Source organism: Ranitomeya variabilis, chromosome 1 (assembly GCF_051348905.1).
Source record: "Ranitomeya variabilis isolate aRanVar5 chromosome 1, aRanVar5.hap1, whole genome shotgun sequence".
Lineage (NCBI taxonomy): Eukaryota > Metazoa > Chordata > Amphibia > Anura > Dendrobatidae > Ranitomeya > Ranitomeya variabilis.
This window is the reverse complement of record NC_135232.1, coordinates 704,234,124-704,253,942: the sequence shown is the minus strand read 5'-3', so window position 1 is coordinate 704,253,942 and position 19,819 is coordinate 704,234,124. Positions and strand designations below refer to the sequence as shown.

General features: G+C 46.1%; 1 protein-coding gene across 1 annotated transcript in view; it reads left to right on the top strand.

The window, feature by feature from the left end:
- Positions 1 to 19,819, top strand: part of NEMF (nuclear export mediator factor) — an 82,521-nt gene that overhangs the window by 29,375 nt on the left and 33,327 nt on the right. The window contains exons 18-25 of the mRNA XM_077267321.1: positions 5,193 to 5,255; positions 5,620 to 5,732; positions 6,271 to 6,328; positions 6,409 to 6,467; positions 6,653 to 6,773; positions 7,596 to 7,839; positions 7,924 to 7,972; positions 8,060 to 8,106. Of these exons, the coding sequence (XP_077123436.1) occupies positions 5,193 to 5,255; positions 5,620 to 5,732; positions 6,271 to 6,328; positions 6,409 to 6,467; positions 6,653 to 6,773; positions 7,596 to 7,839; positions 7,924 to 7,972; positions 8,060 to 8,106 (754 nt within the window). The remainder of the gene's footprint in view (positions 1 to 5,192; positions 5,256 to 5,619; positions 5,733 to 6,270; positions 6,329 to 6,408; positions 6,468 to 6,652; positions 6,774 to 7,595; positions 7,840 to 7,923; positions 7,973 to 8,059; positions 8,107 to 19,819) is intronic.

Sequence of the window (19,819 nt, the reverse complement as noted above, 5' to 3'; positions counted from 1 at the left end):
TGAGAGCGTCATAGGCTATGTTGTGAGGCGAAATTTTAACCCCGCGCGTTCCAATTCACCAAACAATTTTGCCCCTATCTACATAATGGGGGAAAAAGTGAAAGGAAAAGTGTTGGAGGCGAATTGACAGCTGCCAGATGTGAACAAGGGGGACTTAAAGAGTGCGAGCGATGGCGCCAAAGAGTATATACCGTACAGTTGCTAACGTGGGGCCCCGACATGGGATACTCACCACACACGGGGATATGAACACACACACAAAATGCGCCACACACTGCCACGTGCTTGAACACATATATCACCCCCAGCACACATTTCACCACACATACACCAACCTCGCCACATAAAAGTCGAAACACAAAAGTCGCCGCTCAAAACTCGCCACTTGCAAAACTCGCCACATGCAAAACTAGGGTCACGCAAAACTCGCCACACGTGCGAAACTCACCTCATGGAAAACTCGCCACACGCAAAACTTGCACACGCGAAAAAATTGCCACATGCACAAAAGTTGCAACACATGCAAAAGTTGCCTCACACAAAACTTGCACATACTCAAAACGCACCACACATAACTCGCCACGCGCAAAGCTCGCCATGCGCAAAACTTGCTGTACACAAATTGCTACACTAACCTGTCACATGCAACTCGACACACAAAAAGTTGCTACATGCATGTCGCCACACAAAACTCAACGCACACAACTTGACACATGAAACTCACCCTAAAACACGCACAAGTCTGGTATTATCCTTCAAAAATAAAAATCTGATTAATAAGCAGACAAACTACAAGAGCAACAAATGTACCATATAGGAAATACGGCAGCTGTCAGTCACATGACCTGTCTATTATGTGTATGTGTGAGCTAATATATACTGCCAGCGGGGAGGGCTTCCTGTTGGCTGGGGATTTATCAGGCTGCCAATTTAGCTTACAAATACTGAGGTAAAAATACTGACCAAATAACGTGTGAACGAGGTCTAATACAGGAGGAGATGACACACAGATATATACTATATACAGGGGAGATGACACACAGGTATATACTATATACAGGGGAGATGACACACAGGTATATACTATATACAGGGGAGATGACACACAGGTATATACTATATACAGGGGAGATGACACACAGGTATATACTATATACAGGGGAGATGACACACAGGTATATACTATATACAGGAGGAGATGACACACAGGTATATACTATATACAGGGGAGATGACACACGTATATACTATATACAGGAGGAGATGAAACAGGTATATATTATATACAGGAGGAGATGACACACAGGTATATACTATATACAGGAGGAGATGACATACAGGTACATACTATATACAGGGGAGATGACACACAGATATATACTATATACAGGAGGAGATGACACAGGTATATACTATATACAGGAGGAGATGACACACAGGTATATACTATATACAGGAGGAGATGACTTACAGGTATATACTGTATACAGGAGATGACACGTATATACTATATACAGGAGGAGATGACATAAAGGTATATACTACATAAAAGAGGAGATGACACATAGGTATATAGAGGAGATGGCATACAGCAGGTATATACTATATACAGGGGAGATGACATACAGGTATATAGTATATACAGAAGAGATGACATACAGGTATATACTATATAAAAGAGGAGATGACACAGGTATATAGAGGAGGAGATGACATACAGGTATATACTATATACAGGAGATGACATACAGGTATATACTATATACAGGAGGAGATGACACATAGGTATATACAATATACAGGAGAAGATGACATACAGCAGGTATATATTTACAGGGGAGATGACATACAGGTATATACTATATACAGGAGATGACATACAGGTGTATACTATATATAAGGGAGATGACAAACGTATATATACTGAGGGGAAAATGAGAGGTGTGAGGTGAAAATGAGGGGTGTGAGGTGAAAATGAGGGGTGTGAGGTGAAAATGAAAAGGTGTGAGTGCAAAATGAGAGTGAGGGAAAATAGTGGAGTGATCGGAAAATGACAGATGTGAAGTCGAAATAACAAGTGTTAGGGGGGAATGAGAGGAGTGAGGGGGAAAATAAGAGGAGTGAGGGGGAAAATAAGAGGAGTGAGGGGGGAAAATGAGGGGTGTAAGGGAGAAAATGAGAGATGTGAGGGGGAAAATGAGAGGCGTGATGAGAAAATAAAAGAATTGAGGTGCTATAACTAACCACAGATATTTACTATGCCCAGGCAACGCCGGGCTCTTCAGCTTATATATATATATATATATATATATATATATATATATATATATATATATATATATATATATATATATATATATATATATATATATATATATATATATATATATATATATATAAAATACACACACATACATACACACACACACACACACACACACACACACACTCACAATTTCCTCATTTTTTTAAAGAAAAGCAGTTTTTTCCAATGAAGCTAATATTAAATGATTCAGAAATACAATCTATACATTGTTAATGTGGTAATGACTATTCTAGCTGCAAACGTCTGGTTTGTAAAGCAATATCTTCATAGGTGTATAGAGGCCCATTTCCAACAACCATCACTCCTGTGTTCTTATGGTACTTTGTGTTTGCTAATTGTGTAAGAAGGCTAATGGATGGTTAGAATACCCTTGTTCAAGTATGTTAGCACAGCTGAAAACCGTTTGGCTGATTAGAGAACCTATAAACCTGACCTTCCTTTGAGCTAGTTGAGAGTCTGGAGCATTACATTTGTTGGTTCCATTAAACTCTCAAAATGTCCAGAAAAAAAGAACTTTCATGTGAAACTCGACAGTCTATTCTTGTTCTTAGAAATGAAGGCTATTCCATGCGAGAAATTGCCAAGAAACTGAAGATTTCCTACAACGGTGTGTACTACTCCATTCAGAGGAGAGCACAAACAGGCTCTAACTAGAGTAGGAAGAGAAGTGTGAGGCCCCGCTGCACAACTGAGCAACAAGACAAGTACATTAGAGTCTGTAGTTTGAGAAATCGACGCCTCACGGGTCCTCAACTGGCAGCTTCATTAAATAGTACACGCAAAATGCCAGTGTCAACGTTTACAGTGAAGAGGCGACTCTGGGATGCTGGTCTTCAGGGCAGAGTGGCAAAGAAAAAGCCATATCTGAGACTGGTTAATAAAAGGAAAAGATTAATATGGGCAAAAGAACACAGACATTGGACAGAGGAAGATTGGAAAAAAGTGTTATGGACAGACGAATCCAAGTTTGAGGTGTTTGGATCACACAGAAGAACATTTGTGAGACACAGAACAACTGAAAAGATGCTGGAAGAGTGCCTGACGCCATCTGTCAAGCATGGTGGAGGTAATGTGATGGTATGGGGTTGCTTTGGTGCTGGTAAAGTGGGAGATTTTTACAAGGTAAAAGGGATTTTGAATAAGGAAGGCTATTATTCCATTTTGCAACGTCATGACATACCCTGTGGACAGCGCTTGATTGGAGCCAATTTCATCCTACAACAAGGCAGTGACCCAAAGCACACCTCCAAATTATGCAAGAACTATTTAGGGAAGAAGCAGGCAGCTGGTTTTCTATCTATAATGGAGTGGCCAGCGCAGTCACCAGATCTCAACCTCATGGTGGTGTTGTGAGAGCAGCTTGACCATATGGTACGCAACAAGTGCCCATCAAGCCAAACCAACTTGTGGGAAGGGGCTTCTGGAAGCATGGGGTGAAATTTCTCCAGATTACCTTAGCAAATTAACTGCTAGAATGCCAAAGATCTGCAATGCTGTAATTGCTTCAAAGGGAGCATTCTTTGACGAAAGCAAAGTTTGAAGGAGAAAATTATTATTTCAAATAGAAATCTTTTTTTTGAACCTTGTCAATGTCTGGACTAGATTATCAATTCACTTGGCAACTCATTTGATTTAATAAATGTATGAGTTTTCATGGAAAACACAATTGTCTGGGTGACCCTAAACTTTGGAACCGTAGTGTGTGTGTGTGTGTACACACACACACGTCATAAGAGTGCATACATTAGTTCATAATACATAGTAAAAAGGATATATTTGAAAGGTAGAAAAATTGGAGGACCTAGGAGATAAATATACAATACATAGCAAAAAGTAGCAGCCAAATTTATATACTTTCAGCATCTAATACTGGAGTGCCAAATTCCTTTTTTTTAATATATATTCTTCCAGTATTTCACAGGCTTGTCTAAATGTTGTCGAACAAGCTTTAAACGCACATGAACATGCTTTTGTTCAGCAATGGAGTGTTGCGTGGTGAGTGTGCATACATGCCATTGGAGTTGAGGGCATTATTTGTTTTCTTTGAAACAATTGTAAGAGCTGATTCCGGGTCTTTCTGTAGCTCTCCACAGGTAGTCCTTGACTCTGATAATTCTTTTCACTCCTGCGTCTAAAATCTTGCAGGGAGCACGTGATCTTGGCCGGTTTATGATGACATTATTTTCTTTCCACTTCCAGATTATGGCCTTAACAGTGCTCACTGGAACCTTCAGTAGTTTAAAAATTCTTTTGTAACCAATGCCATCAGTATATTTTGCAACAATAAGGTTGTGAAGGTCTTGAGACCGCTCACTGGTTTTACCCATCATGAGAGATGTCTTGTGCAGCACCTTGGTAATGAGAGACCATTTTATAGGTCATCAGTTGAACCAGCTGATATTATTTGTCACTTAGTGGCAGGATTACTTTCTAATTACTGATAGATTTCAGGTGGTGTCATGACATTCCATGGCTTTTTGCACTTCTCTTTCTTCATGTGTTAAATATTTTTTCCTCTGTCATTATTACACATATCTTAATCTATGAACATCTATGGTTTGATTTATTTGCCTGTATGGATTGGATGGGTTGTTACCAACATCTGGTGAGAATTTCATGTCAATAGCATCTTCACAAATATATTTCCTTAGAACACTGGTGACATGTGCAATACTTATTTAACCCACTGTATAAGTGATCTTTTCTGTGGGACTCTGTAGTGTGGGATAAATGTGCTGCTTTTTACACCTTCATCCGTAACTGGGGCTTGTTGCAGTTCTGGAAACAAGTAACGGACTATATGAACTTTCAGGCTGAATCTATATTTGTACTAGATATGTGTAACATTGGCTGTTTCTATGTCTAGGCGACCTCTACGTGCACGCTGATCTGCATGGGGCCACCAGTTGCGTCATTAAGAATCCCACAGGTACCAAACTACCTAGAGATTGCATCCTTTATGACCAGTTATTATAGATGATCTATATTCATATTCCTTACATTGTAGTGTTTAGGACAGATCAGGGGTCCACACACATCATCTGTCCCCAGAGTCACTTCCTCAGTGTGTAGTGTAGAGCATTAGTGGGTGTCCTGTACTTATTTGAACATTTGGCAGCTTTCTAGCATAAGATTTCACCGCCTCAAGCCTGTAATTGACTTGAATTCAGACTTCCAGATTCATGATGTAACGTCATGTTACATGAAGCCAGAAGCGAGTATAGAAATAGACGGCAACACACCGAAAAAAGACCAACTCCCTTCAATCTGTTCTTTATTGCGTTTTCTCCTAGGTGAGCCGGTGCCACCCCGAACCCTAACTGAAGCGGGCACTATGGCTGTGTGCTATAGTGCTGCATGGGATGCCCGGGTTATTACCAGTGCCTGGTGGGTCCATCACAATCAGGTATTGTACTTCTGTTCTCTTGTGTAAAACTAACCAGCTTTTGTCTCTATAGGCAGCCCTGTCCATTTTCCCTCATATGGTGTATAGAAATCATAAAGGGTCCAGTGGCCACATTAGTAGTCTGTGGCCAGTGAACTGCCGATATCACCAACACCTGCTCTGATTAGCCGCCTGGCGCCACATTACACTGCAATGATGAATTTGCTGTTGGCCAGCTTATCAGAAGTGCAGCCGGGGATACAGATAGGTAGAGGGTGGTTTCACAGGACACGGACTACCGATGTGACCCCTGGATCAGGGGTCTGATAATGCATTCACTCATCTCTACTCTGTACAAACCAGCTCGTGTCCTGATGACCATTTCCCAGAATGGCCGCCATGTCCTTTTCCCATGGGGCGATCATTTGGCTGTACCCCCACAAAATCAACTGTTTTTGCAGGGGGTGCAGAGAATGAGATCTAAGCATCATATTCTGAAAAGGATGACGAGACGATCCATCATCTATCCAATTACACATTTATATGCTGTCCCTTTCAGGTGTCAAAAACGGCTCCAACAGGAGAGTACCTGACCACCGGAAGCTTCATGATCCGAGGTGAGCACGTCGCCTTCATGCTCTAGTCATTAAATCCGTGATTGCTGCAGCAATTTGTGACACTGGAACCTTTATTTTAGGAAAAAAGAATTTCCTTCCACCCTCTTACCTGATGATGGGATTTGGGTTTCTTTTCAAGGTTTGTACAGCAGAGATTCATTTACATCAGTCTAATTTGTCTTCTCGTTACTTTCGTTGTGTATTCCCCGGGTCTATGACATTGCTGTCTGGCCAGCAGAGGGTTAAATGTAACAAGTTCATAGGATTAGATTTGGGCTATTTTGTGATAATGCTGTTACTTGCGGACATGATTCTTTCTTTTAGGTGGATGAGGCTTGTGTGTGGAGACACAAAGGAGAGCGCAAAGTGAAAGTACAGGATGAGGATCTAGAAAGTGTGACGAGCAGCAATACAGAACTGGCGGCAGAAGAGAATGAGCTGCTGGGTGAGGCGGTCATTAAAGCGAACCTGTCACCCCCAAAATCGATGGTGAGGTAAGCCCACCGTCATCAGGGGCTTATCTACAGCATTCTGTAATGCTGTAGATCAGCCGCCGATGTTACCTGAAAGAGGAGAAAAAGAGGTTATATTATACTCACCCAGGGGCGGTCCCGCTCCGATGGGCGTCTCAGGTCCGGTACAGCGCCTCCCATCTTCATTCCATGACGTCCTCTTCTGGTCTCCGCGCCGCTGCTTCGGCGCAGGCGTACTTTGTCTGCCCTGTTGAGGGCAGAGCAAAGTAGTGCAGTGTGCAGGTGCCGGTAAGGTCAGAGAGGCCCGGCGCCTGCGCACTGCAGTACTTTGCTCTGCCCTCACCAGGGCAGACAAAGTACGCCTGGGCCGAAGGCGCGGAGACCAGAACAGGACGTCATGGAATGAAGATGGGAGGCACCGGAGCGGACCTGAGACGCCCATTTGACCACGGACCACAGCGGGACCGCCCAGGTGAGTATATTATAACCTCTTTTTCTCTTCTTTCAGGTAACATCGGGGGCTTATCTACAGCATTACAGAATGCTGTAGATAAGCTCCTGATGACGGTGAGCTTACCTCACCATCGATTTTGGGGTGACAGGTTCCCTTTAAAGAAATACAAATATAATGAATGGATTGTGTGCCGCCATCTAGTGCTGATAGATGGTATTACACTTTACATCTGTCATAACCTAATATTAGAAATTAGGTCTATAAAACCATCCACCTATTAAGAAACTCAGCACTGAACAGTCACGAGTGCAGAATCTCACACTTGCGCTTCGACTTACAGACCCTCCTGAAGAAGACACTGACAGCAGCAGTGAAGATGACAACAACAAGGATGGGGATGAGCCTAAGTCTGAGAACATCATTGATCTCCATAATCAAGGACAGGCCTCAGAGGAGCGGAGCTCGGATGAAGAAAGTGACACTGGGAGCTCACATTCTACAGAAAATAACACTGCAGTGCAAGAACAGGAGGAAGTGGCCTACCCTGATACTGCAATAGACTTGTCCCATCTTCAGGCAAAGAGGTAGCTTCTTATAGGGTCTCATCAACACCCACAGGACGTGTGACCCCCTCTAATCCTAGGTCTAACTATTGTAATTCTTTGTAGGACACAGAACAAAGTGGATGTAGCCCACCATGGAGATGCAGAAGAGGGGGTGAGATCTGATTATTGGTCTATCTGCCTATTCAACAATTAATCAGTTTTTGTTTCACTAATTTTAACTCTTGCCTCACCCTATTAGAATGACAAGTCTGTTGGTCGGAAACATTTATCAGCTAAAGAAAGACGGTAAGGGATACCTGTGCTGTCAGAATCAATGTGTATATAACAGGCCCGGAAGCATTGGTTGGTGGGTTTATCTTCTCTTCCCTCATGGGTACCATCTTTGTCAGAATGGATATAAGGCAGTATACCATTGCTTGTTCTTATCCTGTCCATCAGTATGGCCAAATAAAAAAGTTGGATAAAGGGAGAAGACACCCCTTCTGAACTGTATCAGGGACTTACAAGATTTCGGATTTCCAGATTTTGAGGCTATTTTACTATATTGTTGTTACTAGTAGAGATGGGCGAACCCGAACAGTAAAGTTCAGCATCTGTACCGAACACCTACTGTTCGGGCACGGACACCGAACATGGACTTCATCAGGAAGTCTGTGTTACTGTTCGGGTTCGGCTACCCGAACATCAGGTGTTTGTCACGCTGTCATGTGCATGACAGCACGGCAAACACCGCTTATGATCAGCGGTGAAATCATCCCGCCGGTGAGAGAGCAGCGGTTCCCCGCTGTCAGAAGAGGCGTGCACCTGCAGCTGTATGAAGTTTACCTCTGGTTACTGGTGTCAGCGGATGGGACTACAGCTCCCATCATCCGACACCTGCTGCTGCTAATAACAGCGAGAGCAGAAGCGGATGATGAGTGTATTCATTAGCTGTCTCCTGCGCTGTAAACAAATAATTTTAAAAAACCTGGTGTTGGTTCTCCTGTATCTTTAACCCCTTTACCCCCAAGGGTGGTTTGCACGTTAATGACCGGGCCAATTTTTACAATTCTGACCACTGTCCCTTTATGAGGTTATAACTCTGGAACGCTTCAACGGATCCTGATGATTCTGACATTGTTTTCTCATGACATATTGTACTTCATGATAGTGGTAAAATTTCTTTGATATTACCTGCGTTTATTTGTGAAAAAAAACGGAAATTTGGCGAAAATTTTGAAAATTTAGCAATTTTCCAACTTTGAATTTTTATGCAATTAAATCAGAGATATGTCACACAACATACTTAATAAGTAACATTTCCCACATGGCTACTTGACATCAGCACAATTTTGGAAACAATTTTTTTTTTGTTAGGGAGTTATAAGGGTTAAAAGTTGACCAGCAATTTCTCATTTTTACAACACCATTTTTTTTAGGGACTACATCACATTTGAAGTCACTTTGAGGGGTCTATATGATAGAAAATACCCAAGTGTGACACCATTCTAAAAACTGCACCTCTCAAGGTGCTCAAAACCACATTCAAGAAGATTATTAACCCTTCAGGTGTTTCACAGGAATTTTTGGAATGTTTAAAAAAAAAAAATGAACATTTAATTTTTTTTCACAAATTTACTTCAGCTCCAATTTGTTTTATTTTACCAAGGGTAACAGGAGAAATTGGACCCCAAAAGTTGTTGTGCAATTTGTCCTGAGTACGCTGATACCCCATATGTGGGGGTAAACCACTGTTTGGGCGCACAGCAAAGCTCGGAAGGGAAGGAGCGCCATTTGACTTTTCAATGCAAAATTGACTGGAATTGAGATAGGACGCCATGTCGCGTTTGGAGAGCCCCTGATGTGCCTAAACAGTGGAAACCCCCCCCAATTCTAACTGAAACCCTAATCCAAACACACCCCTAACCCTAATCCCAATGGTAACCCTAACCACACCCCTAACCCTGACACACCCCTAATCCCAACCTTAAATGTAATCCTAACCCTAACTTTAGCCCCTCCCTAACTGTAGCCCTAACCCTAGCCCCAACCCTAACCCTAACCCTAATGGGAAAATGGAAATATATACATTTTTTAAATTTTATTATTGATTTACTTTTATAGCAGGTTTTTTTTAGCGGATTTTTATGATTGGCAGCTGTCACAAAGATGCTTTTTGTTGCAAAAAATAGTTTTTGCGTCTCCACATTTTGAGAGCTATAGTTTTTCCATATTTTTGTCCACAGAGTCATGTGAGGTCTTGTTTTTTGCGGGACGAGTGGACGTTTTTATTGGAACCATTTTCGGGCACGTAACATTTTTTGATCGCTTTTTATTCCGATTTTTGTGAGGCAGAATGACCAAAAAACAGCTATTCAAACAGCTATTAATGAATTTCTTTTTTTGGGGGAGGGGCTTTTATACCGTTCCGCGTTTGGTAAAATTGATAAAGCCGTTTTATTCTTCGGGTCAGTACGATTACAGCGATACCTCATTTATATCATTTTTTTTATGTTTTGGCTCTTTTATACGATAAAAACTAAAAAATAAATAATTGTTTTTGCATCACTTTATTCTGAGGACTATAACTTTTTTATTTTTTCGCTGATGATGCTGTATGGCGGCTCGTTATTTTGCGGGAGAAGATGACGTTTTCAGCGGTACCATGGATATTTATATCCTTTTTTTGATCGCGTGTTATTCCACTTTTTGTTCGGCGGTATGATAATAAAGCGTTGTTTTTTGCCTCGTTTTTTTTTGTGACGGTGTTCACTGAAGTTGTAAACTAGTGGGACAGTTTTATAGGTCGGGTCGTTACGGACGCGGCGATACTAAATATGTGTACTTTTATTTTATTTTTTTATTTAGATAAAGAAATGTATTTATTGGAACAATCTATTTTTTTTTTCCTTTATTTAGGAATTTTTTTTTTATTTTTTATTTTTTAACTTTTTTACATTGCCCCAGGTGGGGACATCACACTATAGTGTCAGATCCCTGATCTGACACTTTGCACAGCACTGTGTCAGATCAGCGATCTGACAGGCAGTGCTCCTGGCTTACCAGCGCCTGCTCTGAGCAGGCGCTTGTAAGCCACCTCCCTGCAGGACCCGGAAGCAGCCCCGCGGCCATTTTGGATCCGGGGCCTGCAGGAAGAAGGAGGTAGGAGACGCTCAGAGCAATGCGATCACATCGCGTTGCTCCGGGGGTCTCAGGGAAGCACGCAGGGAGCCCCCTCCCTGCGCGATGCTTCCCTATGCCGTCGGAACGCTGCCATCATCTTTGATCGCAGTGTGCTGGGGGTTAATGTGCCAGGAATGGTCCGTGACCGCTCCTGGCACATAGTGCCGGATGTCAGCTGTGATAGTCAGCTGACACCCGGCTGCGATCGGCCGCGCTCCCCCCGTGAGCGCGGCCGATCGCATATGACGTACTATCCCGTCGGTGGTCATACGGGCCCACCCCACCTCGACGGGATAGTATGTCTAATGTCAGAAAGGGGTTAATTATCAGCCAGTCAAAACTTGCAGCTGGGGGCTGCAACCCTCAGCTGTCAGCTTCAACAAGGCTGGTTATCAAGAATAGAGGGGTCGCATATTTTTTAATTATTTAAATAAATAATTAAAAAAAAGAAATGGGGTCCCCCCCATTTTTGACAAGCAGCCTTGCTAAAGCAGACAGCTGGGAGCTGGTATTCTCAGGCTGGTAAGGGGCCATGGATATTGCCCCCCCAGCCTAAAAAAAGCAGCCCGCAGCCACTCAGAAAAGGCAAATCTATTAGTTTAGCCAGTTCTGGTGTTATGCCCGACTCTTCCCACTTGCCCTGTAGCGGTGGCAAGTGGGGTTCATATTTGTGGGGTTGATGTTACCTTTGTATTGTCAGGTGACATCAAGCCCACGGCTTACTAATGGAGATGCGTCTATAAGGCTTCTTTCACACTAGTGTCGGGCTCGGCCCGTCGCTGTGCGTCGGGCCGACGTTCCCGACGCTAGCGTTGTCTCCGCCGCACAACGGGGGCAGCAGATGCATTTTTCCAGCGCATCCGCTGCCCCATTGTGAGGTGCGGGGAAGTGCGGGGAGGTGGGGGCACAGTTGTACGCACCAAACGCCTATTCCACAGAAGCCTTCGTTCTCCTGTAAGAAAACAAAAATAAAAAACAACAATATCCCTCACCTCTCCGTCGTTCTGTCCCACTCCATAATTCTTGTCTGGGGGTTAAATAGTTTTCAACCTGGACGGTGCCAAAATGCGACCGTCCTGGCTGAGGAGCACTGGTGACTGAACTGCTGCGAGCGCAGACTCTTAAATCATCCGAAGAAAACGGTCCTATTAATTTATTGTGTTATACTACACTTAGAATCCAAAATAGAATCAAAAATTGCCCAAACGCAACAAGACTCAAAAACACAATTTTCGCTGAATTAAATATTGTGATGTTTATTCATAATTATAACATATATTAAATCATAATTTAAACAGTAAAAATCTCCAATGTAGAAAAGGAACGGATACATACACATAACATCAGTTTAACAACCCATATATGAGCCAAAATTACCAATATATATATATATAAAGATTAAAATAACTCACCCCTATCTCTGAGAGTCTGCAACAACAGTCTCAATTAAATAACCGCCTATTGTTTGATATGCCCTGGACCCTTATACCGAGACTTAAAACTTATTTCACTGCCGCCAGCATGTATATCCAAAGTACACGGTACTTCCTTAATAACTGACCAAGGCACTACAAATCAAACAATAAGGCAATCGAAAAAAGGGGGGTCATTACTCACATAAAGGTCTGATGTCCGTGCCACCGTTCCTGAACCTGGGGGTTCAGGAACGGTGGCACGGACATCAGACCTTTATGTGAGTAATGACCCCCCTTTTTTCGATTGCCTTATTGTTTGATTTGTAGTGCCTTGGTCAGTTATTAAGGAAGTACCGTGTACTTTGGATATACATGCTGGCGGCAGTGAAATAAGTTTTAAGTCTCGGTATAAGGGTCCAGGGCATATCAAACAATAGGCGGTTATTTAATTGAGACTGTTGTTGCAGACTCTCAGAGATAGGGGTGAGTTATTTTAATCTTTATATATATATATTGGTAATTTTGGCTCATATATGGGTTGTTAAACTGATGTTATGTGTATGTATCCGTTCCTTTTCTACATTGGAGATTTTTACTGTTTAAATTATGATTTAATATATGTTATAATTATGAATAAACATCACAATATTTAATTCAGCGAAAATTGTGTTTTTGAGTCTTGTTGCGTTTGGGCAATTTTTGATTCTATTTTGGATTCTGAGTGCAGACTCTGACTGGCGGTGACGTCATCGAGGTTACCTCTGGTCACTGATAAACAAAATTACACGTCACTCCGTGTCTAAAAATCTGGTGCACAGAAAAACGATACCACTCCTTAATCAAATTTCTCCTTCGTCTCATTGGGGGACACAGGACTGTGGGTGTATGCTACTGCCGCCAGGAGGCTGACACTAAGCAAACATAAAAAAAGTTAGCTCCTCCTCCGCCGTATACACCCTGACACTAGCCGCAGGCTAATCCAGTTCATGCTTAGTGTCTTTAGGAGGCATGTCTGTTTTTTTTCCAGACCTCTTTTTTTTCTTTTATACCATGAAGACGAGACAGGGGCGACGGACCCTTTTGAAGGAGTTCGATCTCCCCAAACCAACAATGGGCGAGCACTTGGAGTGTCGCCTCCACGTATCCTCTCCCGCAAAATGGGACAAGATGCCGGACTCAGCCCTGACCACCCTAAGGTATTGAAACCCTAGGCTGTACAGGCGCATATGTGCAGTCCGTGCGGCCCCCACTGCATCACCAATGCTAAGACTGCGGTGATGGAAGGGAGGCGGATGGTCCCTCTCCTCATCCCCTGAAGGGAAGATGGAGCTAGGTTCCCGGCACCGTCCTTTACGCAGCCCCCTCTCTAACCTGAAGCTGATCTATTGCAGGAGTAGGGGGCTGGGAGGGCTTTTGCTACAGTCCTCCTCCTGGCGTTCCCATGCGCACACCTCTCCCCCTGTATCGTCCGGCAGGTCCGGGTCGGAGGGCGCCGGAGATTCAGCTTTCTGTGGGCCTTCCCCGGCTTTTGCTGGTACTAGGCCGCGGGTGAAAGTCCCGCCTCCGGAGCGCGTCTGCTTCCGGTTTCGGCCCTAGGAGCACGCCCACTTGCTGAGCGCATCGGCATCTCAGAGGATCTGCCTCTCCACGTTGTTCCGCAGGATCCAGGGACACAGGACTGGGGTGTTACTCCCTCCATTCTGGCAGCTTCTCTCTCTCTCTCTCCCTCTCTATTGCTGCATCTAATCCAGATTGGGGATCCTTTAGGCAGCATGTCCACCATGTCTAGAAGGACCAAGACCCATACGGTTTTATATACCTCATGTTTTGCTGTTTGGTCTGCTTTTCCGCATGACCAGAGCAATCGGTTCAGAGAGGCCTGCGATTCCGAACGCGCTCAGGAGCCCTCCCCTGTGACTGAGCTCAGTGTGTGCCAGAATGGGCCCTGTCTCTGTCGCAATCTATGGTGTCACTAACTAGAGCAATCGAGTCCCTTCAGGCCCCAGATAGGGGCAGGGACAGTGGTTTGCCTGTCTCGGAAGAATCCTACATCTCACAGGAACCTCCGGCCTGCAGGGGCCGCTCTCTCTCTCTAAGCAGACGCTGGGGAAACGAACCCACACAGCGTCCTCTGGTCCATCTGGTGCCTCGGCAACCATGAGTTCCTTCTCCCACTCTCCCTCTCCAGGAGACGTTAGTAAGCAAAACTCGGATTACGATTCTGAAGGGTCCCTCAATTTAGAGGCTCCTTATTACCAGGAGACAATCGACAGCCTCATTGAGGCCGTCAACCAAACCCTGAGTATAGACGATGAATCCACCACAAAACAGTCTCATAGAGTATTTTGCACTCACCCAGAGTTTGAGGATATAGTGCAACGTCACAGGGAGCGGCCAGACAAGCGGTTCTCTGGTGGGAGGGCCCTGAACATAGATATCCTTTCGCTCCTGAACTCCGTAAGAAGTGGGCAGAATTTCCTTCGGTGGATCGTCCCGTGTCACGATTGGCTTCTAAAACTTTGTTACCCTCTCTAATGGTTCTTCTGTTAAGGATCCAACTGATCAGCTCATTGAGAGCCTGGCTTGCTCAGTGTTTGAAGCTTCAGGTTCAGCCCTCTTTTGCGGCGACTTGGGTAGATATGGCCATGATATCCTGGTCAGAGTCATTGAATAGGGAAAATGATGAGGAATCCAGCTCAACATATGGTTCCTCCCACCAACTCCTCACAAGATTAGCGAGAGACGAAGAGTATTTCGCTCCCATAGAAACACCGCTAATTTGCATATGTGATTAAAGCAAAAAAAATTTGTGGTCATGAGAAGAAAGGTTACTTCTATCACAAAAGATTGGAGATCTAAAGTAAAATCGCTGTATTTTTCCATATGAAATTTAAGTGCATATAGCGCTATTTCATGCGGTATAGACGTGTACAAAGAGACAACGTCTGAAGTAATCCAAGAAAAATTGGGCTGCCAGGAAAATTCCTTCATGGCATTTAAGACATCTGTACTGTCCTTAAGGTAACCTGGTGATCTCTGGACGAGAGGCTGCAGGAGCAGATCCAACCACTCTCCCAGCCTGTCGCCAAGAGATCCAATACCCGACACTATTGGTCTCATAGGTGGAGGGTATTGACATTTATGGGTCTTGGGTAAAGCGTACAATATTGGAGTTACTGGATTAGTAACTTTAAGGTAATAACTTTCTTTTCTCTATCGCCTCTCATTGGGGGACACAGGAACCATGGGTGTATGCTGCTGCCACTAGGAGGCTGACACTATGCAAATAAAAAAGTTAGCTCCTCCTCTGCAGTGTACACCCCACCGACAGGAAGTAGGATATTCAGTTTAGCTTAGTGTCAGTAGGAGGTGGACACGGGTCTTTCATTAGACCCTTAGCTACCTCAATGTGCGTCGTTTCTTTTCAGGTTTCCGGAGGGATACAGGGTGAACAGTCACACCTGTATTCCCACAATACGGACTATGAGTACGGCGTGTACTGCCACCCCGTATCCTCATAGATCCCTCTCCAGGACCATGATCCTGGCACACAAGCGTGCTCAGAAGTCCGGTCCTGGCTCCGTCCCCCCCACCCACTCGCCCACCAGAGCCTGTCGGTTGGAGGAGACGAGGATGTCCATCAGCTTGGACATCTCATTCCTCTTCAGGTTAGTATCGGCGTGGGAAGTTGAGGTGAGTATTTCCCATCCCATCCCAAATCTTTCAAGGGGGGTCTTGCTAGGGGCTCCCAGAATACCTGGTCGTCGCTTGCACCCAGATTGCGCAGCACGGCCCGGGATTACTGTTTCCATGCGGCATCTGCGGCCCCTCTGCCTTCTATTCCGGCGCGGGGCCTCTACAGGCTGCCGCGCCACTTCCTACGCCGTACCACTCTCCCCAGTGAGACAGCCCTGACAGGCTGTCGTGCCAGTTCTTCCTGCGGCGCACTGCTCCGGAGCCGCGGTTTTCATGGGGCTGCACTACCTTCTCCAGCGCGACAGCCCTGTCAGGCTGCCGCGCCGCTTCTCCCTGCAGTGCACTGCTCTGGCACTGTGGGTTTTCATGGCAGCCGCTCCATCCTCTCCATCGTGACAGCCTTGGCAGGCTGTCGCGCCGTTTTTCTAACTGCGGCGCACTTCTCCGGTGCCGCGGCTCTCTCCTCCGGCGGTCGCTGGCCTGTAATTTAGGCCCCGGCTTCTGCCCGGGCCTACTTCCGGTGCCGCGCTCCGTCCACTTCCACTTTCATCGGGCGGGCTTTCTCCCGCCCGACAATCTCTTTACTCCCCGCCCACCGGCGCCATTTTGGTGCTCCTGGGCCCATGACTTCTACGCTGCTGCTTGGCGCCACATCGCAGCAGGGCACACGTTCGGGCGCCCTTTCAGCGGTTACCATCTGCGGTTCATCCAGACTGCAGCAGGGTCCTTTTTTCCCCAGCACACGCTTTCTCCGGCGGGGTCCCCTGCATCCTCCTTAGGTTGCCATCTCATCGCTGGTGCCCTGGACCTGTGCCATGATGCCGGTCGCAGCTACAGCCGGGAGCAATCTACAGGACTCTACTATTACTGTGAGTAGCTCTGCTATGCAGTCTATTACTCCCCTCTCCTGTTCCCCTAACCTTCGGGCATCATTTAGTGGGTCTGCTCCCAGGCCTAATCCTATAAGGACAGCGTCCCCGTCCTCCTGCTTCCTCTTGTCAGCTGCAGCAACTCCCTGTCCAGGAGTCCCTACCCCGGGTGAGACCGAGACCCCTATCCCTGGGTGGGCTTTCCTTCTGTCTCAGTCTGGGGTGGACCTCACCAGGATGTCACGACCTTGGTGTCTGTGCCTGACCGCAGTTGCTAGTGGACCACAGGATTCTCCGTCCAGCCTTGTTCAACTCAGGCCACAAGAGATACAGAGCAAAATTCTAGGTTCCTTTTTTTCGGAGGGATACAGGGTGAACAGTCACACCTGTAATCCCACATTATGGACTATGAGTACGGCATGTACTGCACCCCGTATCCTCATAGATCCGACAGCAGGACCATGATCCTAGCACACAAGCGTGCTTAGAAGTTCGGTCCCAGCTCCATTCCCCACCCACTCGCCCTCCAGAGTCTGTCGGTTGGAGGAGACAAGGACGTCCACCATCAGCCCCATGGACGTCTGACACCTTTCTTTCCCGCTCCATCTTGCTATCCGGTCTGGACCGGTGAGATCCCTCTTCCTGATCCTCCTCTCTCTCTCTCGAGACGGGCTTCCTCGGTCATGTTTGCAGAGGAAGTTTCAGACTTAGTTTCACTACAGGTACATAACCTTATTGTTGCGATCAACCAGACCCTAAGCATCATGGATACCTCTACGGAACCCGCAAAATAGGCGGTTTCGTTTAGACGGTCAAACCACCTTCCAAGGTCTTTGCACCATACACTGAATTTGTGGTGGTACTTGCCAGGGGAAATGCGAGCCATACCAGATGCTTTCAGACAGGGAAGCGTCTCGGCACCCTATATTCCTTCTCCCCTGAGCTCATCGCTAACTGGACTGATTCCTCGGCAGGAAGCGGGCAATTCTGGACTCGTCAGTTCCCAGACTGTCTACCAACTTGGCATGGGTTCCAAGGATACAATTATTGAATCGCTGGATAAATCAGCCTTTGAAACGGCTGCTTCTACTTTGTGCCTTGGCCATTGCCTCTACCCCCAGGACCATAGATAGATGGACCAAACAGCCTTGTAAGAGCACCCCGGCTGGAGCTCCTCCGGGGGAGCTAGCTGACCTGACGGACCAGATTTCCTATGCAGGGAAATATTTGGTATCTGCCTCCCTAGATGCGCGGCTTGTGCATCTCACGCGTCCAGCAATATGGTGGCCATCCGACGGAATATTCGGCTCTACACACAGCAGGCGGACTTGTCTTCAAGAAGTCCCTTACCGGCCTCCCCTTCCAGGGGGCCTGTCTCTTTGGCTACATGCTGAAACAAATTATTAATGACGCCACGGGAGGTACGAGTTCCCTTTGTCCTTTCGCTGTTTTGCGGCGTCGGAAGATTCCTCTAGCTAACAGACTGCGATCTCGTCTGGCTAGAGAAAAGGCTTCCTTTAAGCCTACCCCTTCCCGGCGTTCCCGCAACTCCCATGGTTGGTCCACCAGGCCTAGACCTGGCAGATCTTCCTCGGCATAATTCGTGCTAACGGCCCAATGTTTCTTCCAGTTTGGGCGGGCATCTCCTGCCTTTTTCAGGGATGTTTGGCTGGCTTCGGTGGAGGACGCTTAGATCAGGGACGTGTATCCTCTGGATACAAGATAGGGTTCACTTTGCGGCCCGGAATCGTTTCTTTGAATCCAGCCCTCTAAAAATCCTCCTCTGATCCCAAGTTCCTTTGCGTCCATTACCTTCCTTCTTTGTTCGGAGGTTATTGTTTCCGTCCCACAGCAGGTACGCTTCACAGGTTTCTATTCAAACCTGCTTGTAGTGCCGAAGAAGAGCGGCGCAGTTCGACCCATTCTGTCTCTGAAGTTAGTGAACAGAAGGTTTCGCCTGCGGCATTTCAGGATGAAGTTCCTCTGTTCAGTCCTGGCTTCCATGGATCCACAGGAATTCCTGTGCTCCATGGATATCCAAGATGCCTTGCTCCATGTCCTGATTTTCCTTGAGGATCAGGGGCCTAGTGCTCATTTTATACCTTGAAGTCATCCTCATCAAGCCTCTGCCCCTCTCTCAGGCCCAGGAGAGTCTGACCATCGTCCTCGACTCCCTGTCCCGTTTCTGGTGGCTGGCCAACAGAACAAAGTCTTGTCTTGTTCCAAGTCAGCGTCTCGTCCTCTTAGGCATCTTGTTCGACACCGCCGGGGGGTTTTCTTCTCGAGAAGCGGGCAATTCTCCATACGGAGTTCGATCTCTGCAGGGCCCTCGGCTGCCTTCCTTCAGTTCAGCTATGATGGTCCTGTGATGCATGGTGACAGCTCCGTAAGCGTTCTCTTTTGCGCTGTTCCACTTGAGACCACTTCAGCAGACCATCCTTCCTCAGTGGGACAGGTCTGTGCTGTCTCTGGATCCTCTGATCCGACTGTCCGTCCGATTCTAATAGCCTCTCAACTGGTGGCTGTCATCCCCTCTCATTCCCCAGGTCCGGTCCTCCCAAGGCAGGTGGTGACGACGGTCACCAGCCTTCCCGGCTGGGGTGCGTTTTCTCGCCATCCGTCATTGAAGGGGGTATTGGTCGGAGCAAGAGTCCTCTCCGCCGATCGACACCCTTGAGATAGGGGCCTTTCTTCTATCCCTGAGTCACTGGGAAAGGCTTCTCAGAGGTCTGCCAGTCAGAATTCAGACGTCCAATGCCTCGGCTGTGGCTTATGTCAATCGCCAGGGAGGGAATCAGTCTCTTGGCAATGGCGGAGGTATCCAAGATCCTCCTCTGGGCAGAGGCAACGGTTTTC